Source organism: Penicillium diatomitis (genome assembly GCF_028827545.1).
Source record: "Penicillium diatomitis strain IBT 30728 chromosome Unknown utg000015l_segment0_segment0, whole genome shotgun sequence".
Classification (NCBI taxonomy): domain Eukaryota; kingdom Fungi; phylum Ascomycota; class Eurotiomycetes; order Eurotiales; family Aspergillaceae; genus Penicillium; species Penicillium diatomitis.
The window spans coordinates 643198-662320 of NW_026623187.1; the positions used below are offsets into that span (position 1 = coordinate 643198).

Sequence of the window (19123 nt, forward strand, 5' to 3'; positions counted from 1 at the left end):
GTAGATCTTGGCCTGTGATATAGGCATCCTCCAAGAAATGCGGACATGCCTTGCTCATGTCCAACTCTGTGTGGAAAGTGGTCGTGATATTTATTCCCACTAGACTGGAAGACCTGCGGGTATGTAGACACAAGATAAGATTGGAACTTTTCAGATGATCGATCTCACATTCGCTGTCAGCTTTCCAGGGTGCTCTTGAGTTGCAAGGTGTTGAGGCTATAGTAGCAGACCAGATTCAGGAGGCGTGTTGCAAGTCATTGCTCCAGTCTCTCTTCAGTCTTCAGCAGTTCTACTCAATAGGAGTAATCAGATTCAATAGCCGTCTCGCATCCATCGAAATCTCCATCCAGCCCGACTGCTCAACAGCCACAATCTTCCCATCAATACAGACACGTCGCCATCGTTCCATTTCTTCGTCAAAATCAATGCGTACTCTCTCAACTTCTTCATAAGTCATCAATTCATCTTTGACATGCGCCCCGTCCTGATACGCCAACATCAGAAGACGCATAGCCTCCTCGCCGGACAGGGGTCCGAAACGGAGGAACCGCATCCGACCATCCAAGGCCTTAGAGGCGGGAGAGATAACAAAGTCTTTCTCTAGCCGTGGGACGAGTGTGGTCAGTACGTACATGTGCTCAGTCTCGGGGAGAGTGTACTCGTGAGATGTGATGGGTTGTTGACTGCCGCTTTCATCTCCGTTCCCACCAAGGCTGACGCTTGGTCGAGAGGTTGTTAATTTGATTCGACCTTTGAAACGATGGGGCATGCTCCCATCAGCAGGGTGGAGGAGCTCTGTCGCGGCCATCTTGAACCGCTCCATGCCGAATTTGCGATACTCGGTCGTGTCGCTATCCGCTACCAAGGCGGCGTGAAGCCCCCAGCTAGCGACCACAGCCCCGAACAGGGTCTGCTGGGATGGATCTGAGATGTTGCTGATAAGAGCACGCTGTCGGCCTTCATCAATCACAAGCTGTGCACCTGGCGAAAATCTCACAGCGATAGTCGGCACGGAACAAGATTGACCACTCAGTAAAGTGCGGACGGCGTAGATCGGACCGAATCGCAGTCCGATCGAACTGGCCATGGCGTTGCCTGTTCCACAGGGAATCAGAGCAATGTCAGGAGCAGCCTGAATGCTCCTTTGGGATTTGCTAAAAACGTCGATGAGATCGACGAGTCCTCCATCACCGGAGAGGAGAATAATTGTTTGTGCAATGCCCGCGCACGCATCTTCGAGGAAGCGCGACTGTGCCAGTTCCAAAATGGTCTGAGAGGATTGGGTTTCGGTGGTTTCATAGACAAGTCCGAGGGACTGTAGAAATGGCTCTACGCCATTGCGAAAGACATCTCTCGCTGTGCCTGTGCCGCTCTGGGTCGAAACAACCACATGCACAGGCTTATCTTTGCAGAGGTAGGCGGGGAGATCTTTCACATGCGACGAGAGGCCGTCAGGGAGAGACGCTAGATCAAAGTGAGTCACACGACTCAGCATTTCATCTTCTTCGTTCGCACTCGACGTGCTCTCGATGTATAGCACGCGGTATGCGGATGTTGACGAAGCCGAGGCTCGCACGATGCCCACAATATCATTCAATTTGATCTGACGCTCATGTCCCGCCGAGGGGCTCCATCGCAGAGCTCCGGCGGCGACGTCAACGGAGATGTCTGCTGCGACCTCTGATGGCGACATCCGTGATACAAAACTCTTTGATTTTTGCTTTTTGTCTCTTGTCTTTAGGCACGAGGGCGGGAAAGAAGAGTGAGAGAGAATAAGCTGCGGTGTTGGAAGGATCTTGCTTGGGTAGATAAGCTGACGCCGACTGACGCTAGGCGCCAAATGTATTCTAAGTTATTCGGACGGACGCTCGTTGTCTCGAGTGTCAGACCAGCCTTGGAGTGCTGGGCACATACCACGCTGCACAAATGGCGTGCTTTTATCATGGCCTATTCGCCGTGTATTTGCATACGCTCCAGATCTCAATTCATTTCAGACTGAGAACTTCGATCACAATAATCCTACCCGATTTCGGCCGCGAGAGCTCCCTACTGGTCAACATGCCAAATGCTACGATGACGCCCCAGTTCATCAGGAAATCAGCTTTATACCAACGTACTCTTAGCTATCGCCCGACATGAAATACGTCTCTAATGTAATTACTCGTACAACACGCAAAGCAACACAAAAATTGACAAGTGATACAGGCAAGGCTGAGTAGCTTTCCAGCAAGGTATTTGCGCAAGGTACAACCACCGGAAGGAATGACAGTAACCATTGCCGATGATTGCACATAGTTATAACAAAAATCAAATAAGTCGGTGCACGACTTCTACTCCACTGGCGAGGAAGCAAAGTGCTTGTCACTGAGATTCACGGCAATAAACGACTTGGGTAACTTGACACTGTTTTACTTCGTCAGCATGGGCCGCGGTGTGTACAAGCATTTGCGGTGAGCGATTTACTTACGTGTCAAACTTCGCTTTCAGAGTCTCGATGACTTCCTTCCAGTCCTGATGGGCAGTGAGACTGCGTCGCGGAGCACAGCCGATAGCATGGCGAGAATCAAGCTGCACATCGAGAGGATCAAAGGCGTGGCACCCAGGACTGATGGAAATGCGGATAGAGTATGAGTAAGGGTCAGTCTCGCTTTCACTGTCGATGGACTCGTATAGCTCGAAGCAAATCTGAGAGAGGTAGTCAAGTTCTGGGATGGCGCGTCGCGCAATCTTTGTTTGGATACCGCCCTCCAAAATGCAGTTCAGGAGAGTGTAAATGTGGGACTCCTTAGTGAAGTAGAAGAAGGACTTTGCGTCGTCGGATGCCTGCACCTCCTCGAGATCATGCACAATTTCCTGAAGCAATGGAAGCGATGTGAGAAGGCCAATCTCGAGCTTCTCGCTATCAGTGATACCGTACTCCTGCGGCGTCACGTAGTCGAAGAGAACCTTGGCCAGTTTATATAATTCGCGAAGCTTGGATAACCGCTCATCAACCTTGCACTTGGTCGAACTCGAGCCAGGGAAGAGCTTGAAGTAGTGGTCGTAGGAGTCATCCAAGGCTCGGAGGTGGGGCAGAGACTCGAGCGCATGGAGTCGTTTCTTCCAGTTGAAACGATGACTGAATGGTTGGCTTTCTCCGCGCTCATCCATTCGCTCGCTGGCTGGTTCCGATCCCGACTTGCTTTCAGAAGCCGAGTCGGACTTGGAGGAGCTTCTGCCCTTGGAACAGCTGGAATCATCCTCGTCGCGCTCGTTCTCAGGGGGCATGAATACCCACTCGAGGAACTGCCGATTATGCAGTGCATCAAACTTCATACTATCGTAGAGCTCAGAAATTTTGCTCGGATCAACCTTTTCAGTATCGCAGAACTCGGCAAACAGCTTCTCCCAGCGTTCTCGGAAGAGTCGCGGGTCTTCTCCTGCACACCAACGGCCTTGGATCCTGGCCAATTCAGAATTGGCCGCATCTTCCACGTCCATAGTGCTGTCACCGTTCCTCGCCGCCGAAGCTTCAAGTCTTTCAAAGTTGTGTCGCATGACACTACGATGATACTTCATCAGCTCTACGACTGTTGAGAGAACAACTGACGGCTCAGGAATATTGCTATCCTTGGGCCATGCGAACTGAGACGGCGCGAATCCCTCTCGCAAGAGTAGCTTTAGCTTCTTCTTGACCTTGTCCATGACATCTTTCGCAGCATTCGAGTCATCAAGCAGATCCTTGCGAACCTGGATGAAATCTTCGGGGAGCTCTTTTTGATCAAGGAATGAGGATGCCCAGATTTGTGCTGGTTGAAAAGAAGTCAGTAACCTATAATCCACGAAGTAGAGTGACAATGGCGGATGCACTTACCACTGGTGCTAACTCTCCTCTCCGAGCTGGTGAAAAGCCGCACGTTGCTGAGCGCTTCCTTGTTCATCAACTTGAGGTCGTCTCGCATGTTGAGACCCAGGTCCTGCGCTTGATAGCGTGCTGCATGCGTAGGTTCTCCACCCCATTTGATCACAAGCTGCAACTTATCCAAGATAAGATCGTTTTCCACAGCAGAGAAACGGGAAAAAGTAGCACCAGATATTGAGTCACTGCGTGTCTGAGGTCGACGTAGAGGGTCATTGTCACTCTCCACCTCGACTCCTGTCCCACCCGGCGTGGGCGGCAGTGCCTCTTCAGGGATGTGCTCTTCGGCTCCTGGAGTCAATGTTGCCTCCGAGTTCCGCTCACGCATTTCGGGTGACATTTCCTCGGGCTTGCGTTTGCGGAACATGGGCTTGATCTGCACCTTCGTACCGGGCCATCCGCCCTTCTTTTCCAATGAGGTGCGTAGCAGCTTCAGCTTCTCCATATCCTCAAGGCCTTGGTCCAACGCGATCTTGACGGCATTTGAAACGCTGGACAAGGCAGCCTCGCCCTTGATGACAACTTCTTCTTGGTGACCCTTGAGAAGATCGACAAACGGCTGACTGTGGAATGTAAATTTGAATTTTTGCTTTGGTGTGCGATCAGCATGACGGATGACGGCCACCATTCCCTTTAATCTCCACGAGTGCTTCGATGCCGGAGGGGGAGGAAGAGCAGCTAGACCATCGGTTGACTGGTGAATGGAAACCGCGGGTGACTTTGTATTGGAGGGACTGGGACCACGGAGCTCAAATTGAGCATCTCGAGGACTTGCCACCACCGAATTCCCAAAGGCATCTGCGTTCTCAGCTTGGTCGTTTGAAGAGGTGACTGACCCGGCACCGGTGACCGTATCCGAAGCATTTGATTCGGGGGCCTTGTGCACACCGGGATTTCCATAAAGCCGGGATGTACTAGGCGACTTGAGTAGGGTTTTCAATGCCTGCCTATGCGATCCCGTCATACTCCGTCGGGACGAGCCTGCCTCCGTAGTTTGAGATTCCATCATCTCCGCGTTAGGCTCAGCTCGACGTCTCTCGAGATCTGCAAGGAAGGTCTCTCGCAGAATGTGGGCGCACTTGTCGTAGTAGTCATTGTTGTCTTTCACAAAGCTCCACCCATTGACATCAATCACATAGCTCTTGTCACCGACCCGAAGCATGTCGAAGCCACAGATCCGCTGTCCGAATCCATTCGAGATTTTCGAGGCAATCGCCGCCTCTTCCTTGCTCAGTTTCGTGATATAGCGCAGCTCTTTGCCGTGAGTGTTACGCCGCACCAGACCGTCGACCACAGGAGATTTGCGTGTTTCGGCATGACAGAAGTCCGGTCCAACCGTGTACGCTTTCACGTCCTCGGCATTATCAACCCGCAAGAATTGTTCATAGAGATAGCTGGCTTCGGGCTCGGTGACTGATCGTGGGATCGTCATTTCCGGATCGTACTCGGAGCTCTTATTCCCCACCTTGCGAAACAGCTTTCGGCCTCCACCGCCGTACTGTTCATCATTGGGGAAATAGATGTGGATGTTGTGATCCTCGCCGTTCACCGGCTTTTCCACGAATGGTTTTCGAAGGACCTGCCCATCCACGATTAATGACTCTCCGTCCTCGGACATGGACACATTCTGCGTTCTCGGAGCACCACCGCCCGTCCCATCTTCCGGACCATCCAATTTCACACCAGTCAACTGAAGGATGTGCTCGGCCAATTCAGCGGACTCCAACACTGGACCTCCATCTCGATTGACCTCCATTCTCTTCGGCGTGGGGACTCCCATTTGATCGAGAATGCGAAGGCATAGCCGTCGGTCCCACAGCACTTTTTGCATGGGCAAGTCGTTGACGCAGAACGGTCTGCGAAGCTTCGCATAGGCAATTGCCTTGTCCAGTGGAAACCCATCAGAGAAGAAAGCGATCAAAAAGTCACAAACAGGCCAATTCTCGACTGCTTCGTCCAAAATCACTTTGTCGCCGAATACAATGACCTCAAAGTCTCCTTTGGACTGCAAGCGGGTCAGGATATTCTGACTGGGCTTGCTGCGAGCCTTGACGTCCAGTGCGCATACTCCCAATCGCCACGGTTTTGGTCCACTTGACTCCATCTCACTGACAGAACTGGCGGCTGTACTCCCGCTGAACCGCCGACGAGCTCGACTCGACGAGCGAGTGACCTGTCCGATTCTGCTCCCCGAGCGAGGCTCCTGTGTTGTGTCGCCTCGGGCTGCCTTGACCGGTGAGTGCTGATGGTGCACCCGACTTGATGACGATTGGTCTGCCGGAGAGAGACCCTTGGTGTCCTGAGCAGGATCCAAGACTGGCGGGACAGACAAGTCTGACACAGGTGCGTCATCGGCAGGCGCTTTCAGCAACTGGACATCCACGGGCGATTGAGCACCAGACGTACCGTTGTCGGGCTCCATTGCATGAATTGAGTCAAGAAGAAGCAGAGACCCGTTGAGAAAGTATTGGAGCGAAGACGGTCGAGTATGCAGGCAGAGATCGAGAGATCTACGGGTCAGTCTGTTGCGGTGTGGCGATAAGGAAAGCGGAGGATGAGGAGGGGATCAAGTTGAGTGGGGTGCGATTGTGAAAGAATTTGAGAATTCTGGTTCAGCGGGGACAGGATTTAGACCGAAGATGGTCTGCAAACAATTGACAAGTTCCTTCACATAACACATGTAGGTGAATATGATTTCAATTCCTGGCGAAGACGAGAGGAAGAAAGGTGAGAGTTGGTGCAGCTGGTTGCAGAGCGCAACTTTTTTGGCTGGTATCTCATTGGGGCTTTTCCGCACGCACAAGACGCCAGACGGTCTCGGCCCAGATTAGCTCAAGCGGGCCTTGGGAGTCTACAACATTTCCACGAGCCACTAGTGATATATGAGGAGTTGCTTTGGCAGTTCCGAGTCTCCATCTTCAATCAATCTCCAGAAACTCTGGGCCGAAGGATATGATGTATGAGGATGGATCCACAGCCACTAAAGGAAGGAGAGGATTGGCACTAAAGAGGTGATGCGTTGACTGAAACCAGTGACCGGCAAGCGATAAGAATAAGCCTCAGTACTGTTATGCTTGCTTTTTCAAGGCGAACCGTTTGAAAAGCCAAAGGTGGGGAGATTATTCAAGTTTCAACTGAAGATAGGGTCTATTGACTTGATAAATCAGACAGGAGCCCAGCTTTATAATTTTGCAAATCCAAACATTCAATCACCAGAATGACTACAGAATGCGAGGCTGCGAGGGCCGAGGTCGGCCGACCGAAGAGGGCCTAATATATCCGGCGTCGATTGGAGGTTCTGAGATCGAATCAGAGCATAACAGATCCGCTCTGTCGTATTTCAAGATTGTAAAAATCACCCTCAACTACGATGACTATCATAGGACATAATAGTTGTACCGCACTGCCTACTTACCAATCGAGAGAAGAGCTCAAATCTTCAATGGAAAGTTATCCAGAACGCACTACGCTCTTACGCAGTGTGCCAGTACCGATAGGATATTCGCGGTACATTTATTGTAAGGCTCTTATCGCAGTACACTGCCTGCAAGATAATGCACGATAAAAGATAAGAAGTACAGAAGCCTTGAAAGATGTACAAGTGATGCGGACCAGCAATGTAGGCGGTGTGGCTAGAAGCTCCCGCAGAAAAAGTCCCGCTTGAAAATGTCGAGTAGGCTCAACAGTATCACCGGACAGTAGCATCACAATGCCGGCTCTGGCTAATGATACCTTTGATCTGCCTCTGGCAAAGAGGCAGAAGACTGTTCTCGAGAAGACTCAAGGTACTTCCCGAGGAGGCTCCAAAATATTTGCACCTTTCAGGGTACGACTCTTACTCCCGTCTCAACTTTGAATCGGAGAAAAGTTGGTACTGCGCGGTCGCCAGTCTGACTTATCCATTGTTTTTTGTGGAAGAGACGCAGTCAGAAGCTAATTGTTCCCTTCTATCTTGACAGACATTAGGCCTTGTGTCGTCAACCTCGGTCCCCTTTACCTTTGTGCGCCTGGGCAAATCAACTTTCCAAATCACAACGTCCGTCGGCCATACTCTGCAAACTTACGATGTGCGCAAAGGCTTGGGATTGATCTTTTTAAGTCGGCCGCAAACCCCCGAGACGATTACGGCAACCTGCGCCTGGCATGACAAGGTCTTTGCGGCATGGGGTCACCTGCGACCCCGATCACCGGGTGGCATCTGGGTCTTCAAACGTGGAAAACGCGTCGCAATCTTGGACAGCCCTCAACTGGATGCGCCCATTGAACGCCTGGCCGTATTTGGCTCGTGGGTTGTTGGGTGCTGGTCCGGTGGACTGGAGGTGTGGAAGAACGGCAGCTATGAGCATTACACCAGTTTGCGACCCCGGCCAAACCCCAGTGCCTCGGGAGATGGAGTGTATTCCGGCATCATGTGCACGATGCCCACCTACCTGAACAAGGTCTTCGTGGGTCGCACTGATGGTGCCGTGGATATCTGGAACTTGCGTAGCGGCAAGCTTCTCCACACCCTTCAGCCCCCATCAGCCTCTGCGCAGCCCGGCCCGGTGACAGCAATGCAACCTACCCCCGCATTGTCTCTCATGGCCATTGCTCACAAGGATGGGTCTTTGGTCATTCAGAATGTCGACTCCGGACAATTGGTCTTGTCCCTGAGAAGTTCGGCTGCCCGAGCTTCCCCGGTCACATCTATTACTTTTCGAAGTGATGGTCTAGGCGCCGGCCACGACGGACGTATGGCCGGTGTTATGGCCACTGCCGCAAGCGGGACCGGGGACATCACCATGTGGGATTTGAACAACGGTGGTCGAGTGGCAGGTCTCCTGCGAGGCGCTCACCGCGTCTCCAACAATGTGTCGGCGATGGGTGTGAACCGGGTTGAGTTCTTGGATGGCCAGCCGGTGCTTGTCTCGTCGGGTGACGACAACGCCTTGAGAACGTGGATTTTTGACGAAACGCCTTTCTCCCCCATCCCTCGGCCGTTGCATTCACGAGCGGGTCATTCTGCTGCCGTGAACACAATCGACTTCCTGCCCGCCTCTTCGGACGGGTCGGAATTCGGCGGCAAGTGGCTTCTGAGTGCGAGCAAGGACTGCAGTATGTGGGGCCTGAGCCTGCGAAAGGACAGTCAGAACGCAGAAATGTCGCAAGGCAACGTGGAGCGCAAAGCGAAGAAGATGGGACCCTCTGATCAGACCGGTATGACCTCGGCAGAGGCTTTCAAGGCGCCTGAAGTGACTTGCATTGCAAGCTCACTCAATCGTGACGGTGGAATGGGCACTGCCGCCTCCGGAGCTGTGTGGTCGAATCCTAAGTTTGGTACTACCGATGCAACCAATGCTACCGGTTGGGAAAGTGTCGTGACTGGTCATCGTGGTGATCAGTACGCTCGTACCTGGTTCTGGGGTAAGAAGAAGGCCGGTCGGTGGGCTTTTCCCACTAGCGATGGAACGGAAGTCAAGGTAAGCTAATGCGAAGAAGACGATACTGATCCGAGCATTCGGGATTTGTCAGATCGAGCTAACGTGTGATTGTCGCTTGATTTGACAGAGCGTCGCGATGTCCCCCTGTGGTACATTCGCCGTTGTTGGATCAGCCAGTGGCGGCATCGATATGTTCAACATGCAGTCCGGCCAGCACCGACAGAGCTTCCCTCCCCCCGCACCCAAGTCCCGTAAAGCCAGAGTACCGGTGGCAGACCGCTCGGCTGATAAGCATACCAAAGCCGTCACAGGTCTTATGGTGGATAATTTGAATCGAACAGTCATCAGCTGTGGCTTGGATGGCAAGGTTAAGGTGGGTGATCGGTTACATAAGCCTTGTCTACGTTAACTCTCGGACCTACAGCTAATCCATTTCTTAGTTCTGGGATCTCCTCAAGGGTACGTTGATCGATCAGCTTGACTGGAATCCCATGGCGGCAATCACTGGACTTCGCTACAGCAAAATCAGTGATTTGGTCGCGTTCAGCTGTGATGATCTCTCCATCCGCGTGGTAGACCTAGAGACTCGAAAGCTGGTTCGTGAGTTCTGGGGCTGCGTTGGTCAGGTCAATGATTTCATCTTCTCCAACGATGGACGTTGGATCATTGCAGCTTCCATGGACTCCGTCATCCGAGTCTGGGATCTGCCCACAGGTCATCTGGTCGACATTTTCCGAGTTTCCAGTACCTGCGTGTCACTTTCAATGTCGTCAACCGGCGAATTCCTGGCTACTGCTCACGCTGGAAGCATTGGTATCAGTCTTTGGAGCAATCGCTCCCTGTTCATGCCGATCTCTACCAAAAACATCGATGAAGATGTCATCGAAGACGTGGCCGTGCCTACTTCTTCTGGTGAGAGTGGCGCGGGCCTCGTTGAAGCGGCCTTTGTGGACGCAGAAGAGGTGGATGAGTCCGAGGGCCCAGTGCTGGCAACTGAACAACTCCAGAAGGACATGTTGACATTGAGTTTGGTCCCGAAGAGCAGATGGCAAACGTTGCTTCATCTTGATTCCATTCGGGTAAGTCGGCTGCCATTGCGTGATGCGGCTGCTCGTACTTGACTGGGTCGAGCGAGCGAATTGGAACAGAACGCTAATATCATATCAATCGCAGGAACGCAATCGACCAAAGGAAGCACCCAAGGCCCCGGAAAAAGCGCCATTCTTCTTGCCTTCGCTACTTGGCCCAGGAAGTTCCCAGGCTGCCAAGGACGCTGCCGCCGCCGACGCTGCTGAACTGGCAGCCCTCACGCAAACCGTGGATGCCGAGCGGTCCCGCGTGTCAAAGCTTCAATCCGGCATCCTGGGCACTGCTGAGTCGGCCATTACACGACTGCTGGAAACAGCATCCCAGTCTGGCTTCTTTGATCCGCTGGTTGAGCACATGAAGTCTCTCTCCCCCGCGCGGGCTGATCTCGAGATCCGCTCCTTAGACCCTCGTGTGCGAAACGGATTCTCTGAATTGGCGACTTTCGTTCAGGCGCTCACTGCGCGCCTCAAGATGCGTCGCGATTTCGAACTGGTGAACGCTTGGATGGCGGTGCTTCTGAAGATCCACTCCGACACTGTCGCTCTTTGCTCGCACCGGGAAGAGGCCGAGTATCGACTCTTGCGAGAGGCCTTGGCAGCCTGGGCTCGTGAACAAAAACAGGAAGGCGAGCGCCTGGCTAGCCTTGTTGGATACTGTCGGGGTGTTGCCGGTTTCCTTCGATCGGCTCGCTGATGTCTTTTTGTATCTTTTTCTGGAGCTGGTATCACGAGCAAGACCTCGTCCCTGAGATTTAGTTAGACATCTTTTTTGGGGTCTCTACATCAGATAGCGTGTAAATTATAAGGATATCATATGATTCTCGTCGTTCACCAAAAGCAGTTTACAAATGGGAATGCACGTCAATAAATGGTGACTGTGAGATGGTGATCATTTGATCGGTTGAAAATAGAAAGAGTAATGTTTGATACATAAGACTCATGCATATAGCTCATATCACTTGCTGACAGACTCTACAATTCTCACTTTTTACAAAATGCCAAGTGTAGAATCGCCGTGCGCGCACTGCGACTTTTTGTCTTCGTCGCGGGAAGTCGAGAGAATCGGGTCCGTCAAATGCAAAATCTGCGGGATGCAGCTCCGCACTTGGCTTGGTCCAGTATCAGCAAATGTTGACTGCTCAAAGCCTACGCGCGAACACTAGTCAGGACTTAGTAGTGAGTCCAGTCAGATTTCCATCTCGTGCAATTCTTCACCGTTCACCCCATTTCCCATGGGCATTGCGAATCTAACCAAGCATCTCCTCCCGTATGCCGACTCGGTCGTGCTGGGAGATACCGCTGCCGCCGGGGCGGATGAGGTGTCTACGATAGACGAAAGTGCCCGCGTGCGATCGGTTGTCATCGACGGGCCTAGTCTGGTATACCATGTATACTATCGGCTTCTTGCTTCGATGAGTCCTGCTCACGATGTATTGGATGTGCAGCCGACGTGCGATGAAGTCAGCTGTGCCGTGGTGACTTGCTTGTCGGAGTTGACTCGACGGGGCATTCAAATGTATGTAATTGCTGACATTTGTATCCCGTTCTTCTCTTACATGGCTGGTGGTTTGGGTTCATGTGTTAGTTTTCGTGTATGACGAACACACCGGGCTCAGGTTTTTTCTCGATCTTTCCAAGATTCCTTTTGCTATACACCCTTTGACTAATCCAAAGCTTCCAGACACAAAATCTGCTTCGATGGAGCATTGCCCGTCTTTAAACGAGCAACCAGACTGTCCCGGATTGAAAAATCCAGGCAAAAGCTCGACGCGTATCGTCGAAGAGTGCCGACATCAAACAGAGAGTGGCGCGAACAAGCTTCTCTCCCACCACATCAACTATGGCAAGGTCGAACGCTTCCAGCTCGGTGGAAGAATCTTCCCGAGAACCCGTTCATGGTATCTGCGGTGTTTGAAGATCTGCGGACGCGGTGGGATAGGGCGCAGATTGCGCGATATACTCGCTGCAATGCTGACGATCTGCCATGTGGAGATTATCCATGGGGGGACTTGACTGTTATGGTTTCTGGGGAGGCGGATATAGAATGCGCAAATGTGTCGAAGATTACTGGAGCGGCGATCTTGACGAATGATTCGGATCTGATTGTGCATGATCTTGGGTCAGATGGCTCTGTGGTGTTTTTACACTCGGTGCATTTGATTGATGAGGATGAGACTGAATCCCAATTACAATCGCGATCAGATCTGAGCCAAAGCTCCAAGACGAGGATCAGCGCCATGAGACTACATCCAACAGATCTGGCACGTCGAGTTGGGATCCACGACATACAGCTCTTTGCTTTCCACTTGAACGAGGACCCTCAGCTTGGTTTTGCAGAGCTGGTGCGTCGCTCAAATCAAAAAGAAAGGCTGGTATCCCCTAGTTACACGGATTTCATGCGCGAGTATGAGCAGGTTGCTGAGGGCTCAGCTTCGGCGGTTCACTTGCTGGCCCTCGGCGACTTGGATCCTCGTATCTCGGAGTTGGTTTGGCAGTACCAACGTCTCGATCTATATTGCAACGTAGGGAATCCGCATATCTACCTTGGTATACTCGTGGAAGACTCCACTCGGCGATGCGCCTGGGGATTCGGGACCTTCTATCGAATCCTGGGCTACTCTTTGCTGAACCAGGCTTACCATTCTGACGCTCGGTTCTCCACTGTCAGCGAATTCACACGTCGAGGTGCTCGTGTATTCGCTGAGCAAGTGACACTCAGCGGCGCGGAAACTGCCCTTGCCGATCTCAAGACGTTCCAAGACAGTCTGCAGCTTGCACGAGACGCATTTGGTCCCGTCGACCCGTCCACGTTTTGGATTATGTTTGCCCTGGCTGACATCTATTGCGATGTCGATAATCAAGCATCGCTCCCATGTGCAGAAAACCTGGAACGATTCTTGACAAAAGGCTTCCAGGGAAAACGGACAGAATGGAAGGATATTCACCTGTGCGCTCAAATCCACGCGGTCCTGTACTCGCTTCGGATTTTGCAGCAGTTGTTGCGAGTGCTGCCCGAGAGCAAATACCTCTCAGAAATGGACCGACGGGCCTTGGTGGATCTACCTCCATTACATATTCTCCTTCCGTCTCGCCAGGAGATGGTTCGACGATTCGAGGGTAAAGGGCGCGCTCGGGATTTGATTGAAAGCTTGTTTGCAACTTTTGGGTGAGGACTTAACTGCTGACGACTGTTTGGTACCTTTCTTGCTTCCGTACTTTTGTATTGAATGTTCAATCTTGGATGAATTCATTGAGTGACTCACACTAGCCCTTTGGCCGAATTGCGCGCGTATAGAGGAGAAAGGCTTTTGCAGTTCTCAGTCTGCCGAAGTATAATAGAAAATGCGTGAATGTACATGAACGGAGAGGATCGCTAAGTATATGGGTTCCCAGAAAAATGAGCAACACAAAGAGGGAATCGTACAAGAATAGCACACCATTTGATAGGTCAAATCTTGCTGTAAACGTGGGACCTGAAGAAGCAGGAATGCGCAGGTACTTTGCTGGCATAAAGGTACGGCGGTCAGTATCCTTCGCTGCGAGGAAAGACAATCCAACTTGAGTGGCCAGGTCATAGCTCCCTGAAGCAGTCATAAAAGATCGAAGAGCCAACTGCCATTTCAAGGGAGATGACCGTGAATTTCAGGGACCCTGGGGCACTTCAAGCAAGATCTGCATACGACTGTATGCCCAGAAAGTGAATGCCTTTGGCAAAGACTGTGTAGGGTCTTATCATTTCTCAGGAGCATCGGGAAGTCGTTCAATAACGTATTTACCACGAGCGACGCTCATGATTGGCGCACCGGGAATTTTTCTGTCCAAAGATTTAGCGAGGATCCTCACAATCAGACTACTGTGAGCATGAGAATAAAGCTTACCGAATACGACGCTTTAGGTCGCGATCGTTCGTGGCCACAATGTAAACACGATGTTTGATAACACGGTCCACTAAGCAGTCATCCGCATATGTTCCCTTGTGGTCACACTTGATGCGCTCGAATCGGGGGTCCTTTGCCACGCGTAAAGCTAGGCGGTATTTCTGGCCCAATTTTTCCAACTCGGCAAGCACGCAATCTGTGATGATGGGAATACACTTGGCATAGAGGCAGTCCATCATCGTGGGGATTACGTCCAATTTGTGTTGAATGGTATGTGAGATGAAGTTGGTATCGACAAGGACTGAGTAGGGTGGCGTGAGGGCGGTGTTGTACTGGAAGAACAGAGAAGAAGGCACTTGCGGTCTGGAGGCCCGTCGATACTCGGTATTAGCATTGTTGCTTTGAAGATCAGACGGAAATCGTCGACGATCACTGGGGCGACTCACGCTTCGCGAATCACATCATCCTTGCCTTTAGATTTCTCATCCTTGGCTGATTTATCGTTGGCTTTTCTAAAATCGCAGGTGAGTACGGCATGTCTGGCGTATTGAGTTTGCGCAGCGACAGAGAGACTGTCGAGAAGGGAGGCGTCGGTGAGACCTACAGGCGACTGTCACGGAGCTGGATAGTTCGCTTTGCGACTGCGAACTTGCGGGTCTTTTTCTGAACACCCATGTTGAGTCTCTTTCAAGGATGTGAAGGATTGCGGAGAGCGCGTGCATGAAACCAAAGCCGAAGTCGAGTCTGGGAAAAAGATTAAGAATTTCCTAAGTCTTATCTCTTATCGCTTCCCCGTCGGGTGTTATCGATTGTCATATCGATAAGAACTTCCAGAGCCCCACCCCCGGTCACACTATCAATCACATGACTTCAGCGTCCGAAGAATCGTTATCGATCAACAAATTCCATTCACGTGATGTAAGAGCGGCGCCGGGACTGTTGTTTGGACAAGCTAAACTCCGGGCCTTTAGAGAAGTAGGACGGACCCATGAGCTCACTTGTGCTAGTCGCCACGCATCGTAAATGTCAACAAACTCTACTCCGGACATATAGGGTCACGACTCGGATCATGGAATCAGTAAAACATTCGCTTCCGCTCAAGAATAAGTCACTGGCACCGCAAGGTCGCTGGTCGGGTTAACTGCCCTAGACCTCGTCTTCTCGCGCAACGCCAATGCCGCAATGAAAGTCATCAACTTGACGCTCTCGCCCAGATCAGCGTATAACCTCACCACCCCATCTCTTTGCACCCGACCTCCTCCCGGCAGAAACACGGCAACCACCTCATTAGCCTCATCCGTAAGCTTCAAGCTTGCCGTGGGACCAAAGCTGTCGGCCTGCTCGGTGCGTTTCCAGGTAAATGTTCGCCTTTGGCGGTCCACCTCAAGTTCGATCACATAGCGAAAGGACATCAGACCTTTCTTGCTGAGCTTGGCTGCTGTGACCGTCTTGGGAAGATTGGGGTCACCGAGGGTGATCTGGACGTCCGAGGAGAAACGGTTGGTGTGAGCTGATCCCACGACCGGACCCTCGGTGGTGTTGCCGGCGAAAAACAGGAGATGAGGCTTGTTGGGGGAGGTGCTCTTGTTTTCCACGTGATATATGGTAGTTCTGCTCTGTGTGACTTGGTATTCACGGTTCCAGTGGCCGCCTGTGACTATGTACTCGACTGCACTGGGGGATGAGGATGATTCCTGGGCGTCCATTATGGTGACGACAGTTAGCGGCGTACGCGCTACGGAAGGCGATCCTTTTTGGCAGAGGGGCAGATCGTTGACGGTTATAAAGATAGGATGTTTTCATTCAGAAGAGTCATCAAGGAATGTCCAGTATTTATGTAGTAGTAGATCCCTCTCATGTTACCCGGTCCCAAAGAGTCCACCGAAAGGCCGAGCCGCGGTTCTCCTAATCTGGTGGGGGCCCGTCAACCCGCCCATGCAGGCACCGCCACGTCCTTTGGAGGGTCATACCGAATGATTGTGATAGCCTTGCCAATCGTCTTCTTTGTGGAGGAGACTGCTGTTGAAGGGCATTTGACCTGGCCTCTTCGTGCTGAGACGTCATGTGTCCTCCCTGTTGCGGGCTTCGACCGGTTCGGGTCATGTTAGACTTTCATGGCTGCGGCTGACCGATTCCGACTCCACAAAATACGAGCGAAAAGATCGAGAGAAAATTGATGCAGTTCATCCCTCGGAGTTGCGTGGTTTGCGTGGTCTGCGCGGTCAGGCTGCTCCCTAGTCTAGCCCAGCGTTCAGAGGTTTGGAGGTTTTCCCCTGCGTGGACAGGTTTTCCCTCCTTCCTTTCCCCAACCCGTTCCGATCTCGTGCTGCTTCCTGTGTCTTTAGACCGTAGGTCTCTGAGGTTATAAGCCAGTTCGTTTCAGCACTCGAGATCACTTATTATTTCTATTTCAATTCACAACTTTTGTTCCTTCGAGCCGGAATATCAAGGCTTACAACGCTCTAAAGCTATTAGTTCTGCTCAGGACTTATGTAAGGGGACTCCCTTTGTTAAAGTATCCTATCAGGTAACTCGCAGCTAGCGGGCTATCAGGTGACCCGCAGCCCACGATCGTCAGGTGATCCCACGTGATAGTCTATCGGCAGGCCCTCCCGTAGCTTCACGGAAGCTAGGCTCTCGGACCCTATTATCCTGCACGTTCGAACCGAAGGTTTAGAACCTCCCTAGTATCTTACCTCTACCGCCTCGATTAACTAATCGATCGATTAGGTCGAGGGAAATAGGGTTAAAGAGAAGCCTCGAAATATAGGAAGGAAGGACTATAAGATAGATATCTAGTAAGAGACCGATAGGGATCCCTAAGAATTAGTCTTTATACTAATTTAACTACTATAAGCTATCTCTTCTCTAATAATTAAGTCTAGCTATCTTACTAAAGTAGTTATCTTAATAGTTCTAATTCTTCTTTCTACTATTACTATAAGAGATAGTATTATAAATCCATAGTTATACCGATAAGCTCTAGGAGCTATAGATTAAGGAAGTATTTAATCTAGAGCCTAAAAACATCGAAGATCTTCTAGTCTCTTCTATCCTAACTAATAGAATCTCGAATACTTCCTAGGGAACTAGAGTTTCTTCTCTTATTAGCCTAGAAGCTTAAGGCTCTTTATTCCTAGATAATTATCTTATAGTAACCTAGGATACTATTAATAAGCTAGAATAACTAGCTAGTCTATACTAGTAGCTAGCTATTCTCTAAGTCTTAATAAGAAATAAAGAACTTAAGAAGTCTCTTTTTTTCATTACTAAATACCTACTAACTATCTTAAGATAGATATAATAGAAGAAAAGGAAATTAAGCTTATAAATATTCTTTTATTTACTAAGGACTTTATCTTTTAGAAATACTAGAAATAGCTACTTAATCTCTATTAGTAATTTAAGAAAGCTCTAAGAAAATATAGTACCGAAAAATATAAGATTATTAAGATTCTTGTCTTTATAGTATAGTAGGGAATCCGGTTGTATATATATAGAGTAGATAGTCTGTTAAGGTGTATATACCTAAAGGTGGCCTTACGGTCGGGAGGGGCTGTTTAGGCATAACGAGAGGGAGTTAATCAACTTAATAACCATGATAATAGTGAATAAGTAACCAGCGGATTAAACGACTTTATAGGAGTTCAGTATAGTCTTTATAGTCGGATTCTTTATTATTATAATAAGACACTCTTTTTAATCTTCCTCTTTACCTCTTGATATCCTACGGATAGGTATTATACGGTCGGGCTAGGAGATCTCTAGATATACGTACTAGTAGTTATGGTTTAGCTCCTCTATGAGTCGATCTATCTAGTAAGATTAGACTGCCTTAAGTATTCCCCTCTACATTAGTAACCGATATAGGGGGTTTATAAAAGGGTAGCTAAGATAGAGGACTATATTATTCCTATAGTATAATTATAAGAGGATCTAATAATAAGATTAATGCTACTAATATTACTACGACTATAACTACGACTATAACTAAAATTTTACGACTTTACTATAAAAGAGTAGGCGATACGTTTAACCCTAATAGAATTTAGAAAAATAGCTAAATATATAACTTTTAGCTATATATAAGGGGCTACGCCTATAGAGGATCCTACTACTCCTACTACTAAGAGAATATCTTTATTCGACTAATATATCTATCTAGTTTGCGGGTTATTAGCTAATCGATACTAAGAGGATCGGAAGATACTAATTTAACTACTAAAAATAACTCCGGACTAATTATATAAGAGAATATCCTTAGTATATTCGAACTTTATATAGAATTAGTATATTACTTTAGAACGACTACTATAGGCTATAACTACGAAGATACTATTAGATAAGAATACTACTTTAAGATATTAGTTATAGATTTCTTCTATAGAAGAAATCCCTATCCGATAAGTTAAAAGAAAAATAGAAATCGAAGAAAGAGAGAAGAAGAATTAATAAGAATTAAGAGTTATACTAAGATCTAGAGGGTAGATAGGATATAGTTCTTCTAAGTATAGCTACGGATATAACTATATATATATAGAGGACTAAGGATCCTTACGTAACCGACTAGAGCTATATAGTAAGGTTATAGCTTATCTAGCTCTAGTTATCGCGAAAAGGAAGGGTTAGGATATCTAAGGTAGCTATAGGCCCGTAATTATATCCTCCCCTACTAGATTTAACTATATCCTTATAGTCGGGAATCTCTTATAAAGAAATACGCTACGAAAATCCTTATACTCGCGCTCTCCTATCGAAAGAGCTATATCCGAGTTAGAATTCCTGTAATTCCTATAATTTCTAACCCGAATCCTCGCTAATCGGCGCTATATTTATAAG

General features: G+C 49.6%; 6 protein-coding genes across 6 annotated transcripts; 2 read left to right on the forward strand and 4 right to left on the reverse strand.

The window, feature by feature from the left end:
* Positions 1-289: 289 nt before the first annotated feature.
* N7539_009046 (diacylglycerol/lipid kinase family protein) lies at positions 290-1693 on the reverse strand (the record flags this gene model as incomplete). The annotated part of the gene is made up of 1 exon (XM_056938641.1): positions 290-1693. One exon carries the CDS (start codon positions 1691-1693, stop codon positions 290-292), a length of 1404 nt encoding a protein of 467 aa, XP_056786018.1.
* Positions 1694-2330: 637 nt separating this feature from the next.
* Positions 2331-6320, reverse strand: N7539_009047 (inositol polyphosphate kinase VIP1; the record flags this gene model as incomplete). The annotated part of the gene is made up of 3 exons (XM_056938642.1): positions 2331-2403; positions 2468-3788; positions 3854-6320. 3 exons carry the CDS (start codon positions 6318-6320, stop codon positions 2331-2333), a joined length of 3861 nt encoding a protein of 1286 aa, XP_056786019.1.
* A 1287-nt stretch (positions 6321-7607) lies between these two features.
* Positions 7608-11100, forward strand: N7539_009048 (rRNA-processing protein UTP21; the record flags this gene model as incomplete). The annotated part of the gene is made up of 5 exons (XM_056938643.1): positions 7608-7724; positions 7858-9357; positions 9446-9691; positions 9759-10397; positions 10492-11100. The coding sequence occupies 5 exons, from the start codon at positions 7608-7610 to the stop codon at positions 11098-11100; spliced, it is 3111 nt and encodes a 1036-aa protein (XP_056786020.1).
* Positions 11101-11638: 538 nt separating this feature from the next.
* Positions 11639-13576, forward strand: N7539_009049 (uncharacterized protein; the record flags this gene model as incomplete). Its single annotated transcript, XM_056938644.1, has 2 exons — positions 11639-11922; positions 12088-13576. 2 exons carry the CDS (start codon positions 11639-11641, stop codon positions 13574-13576), a joined length of 1773 nt encoding a protein of 590 aa, XP_056786021.1.
* A 562-nt stretch (positions 13577-14138) lies between these two features.
* Positions 14139-14959, reverse strand: N7539_009050 (rRNA-processing FCF1 family protein; the record flags this gene model as incomplete). Its single annotated transcript, XM_056938645.1, has 4 exons — positions 14139-14220; positions 14285-14683; positions 14731-14796; positions 14889-14959. 4 exons carry the CDS (start codon positions 14957-14959, stop codon positions 14139-14141), a joined length of 618 nt encoding a protein of 205 aa, XP_056786022.1.
* Positions 14960-15381: 422 nt separating this feature from the next.
* On the reverse strand, positions 15382-15990 carry N7539_009051 (uncharacterized protein; the record flags this gene model as incomplete). The annotated part of the gene is made up of 1 exon (XM_056938646.1): positions 15382-15990. One exon carries the CDS (start codon positions 15988-15990, stop codon positions 15382-15384), a length of 609 nt encoding a protein of 202 aa, XP_056786023.1.
* Positions 15991-19123: the final 3133 nt, after the last annotated feature.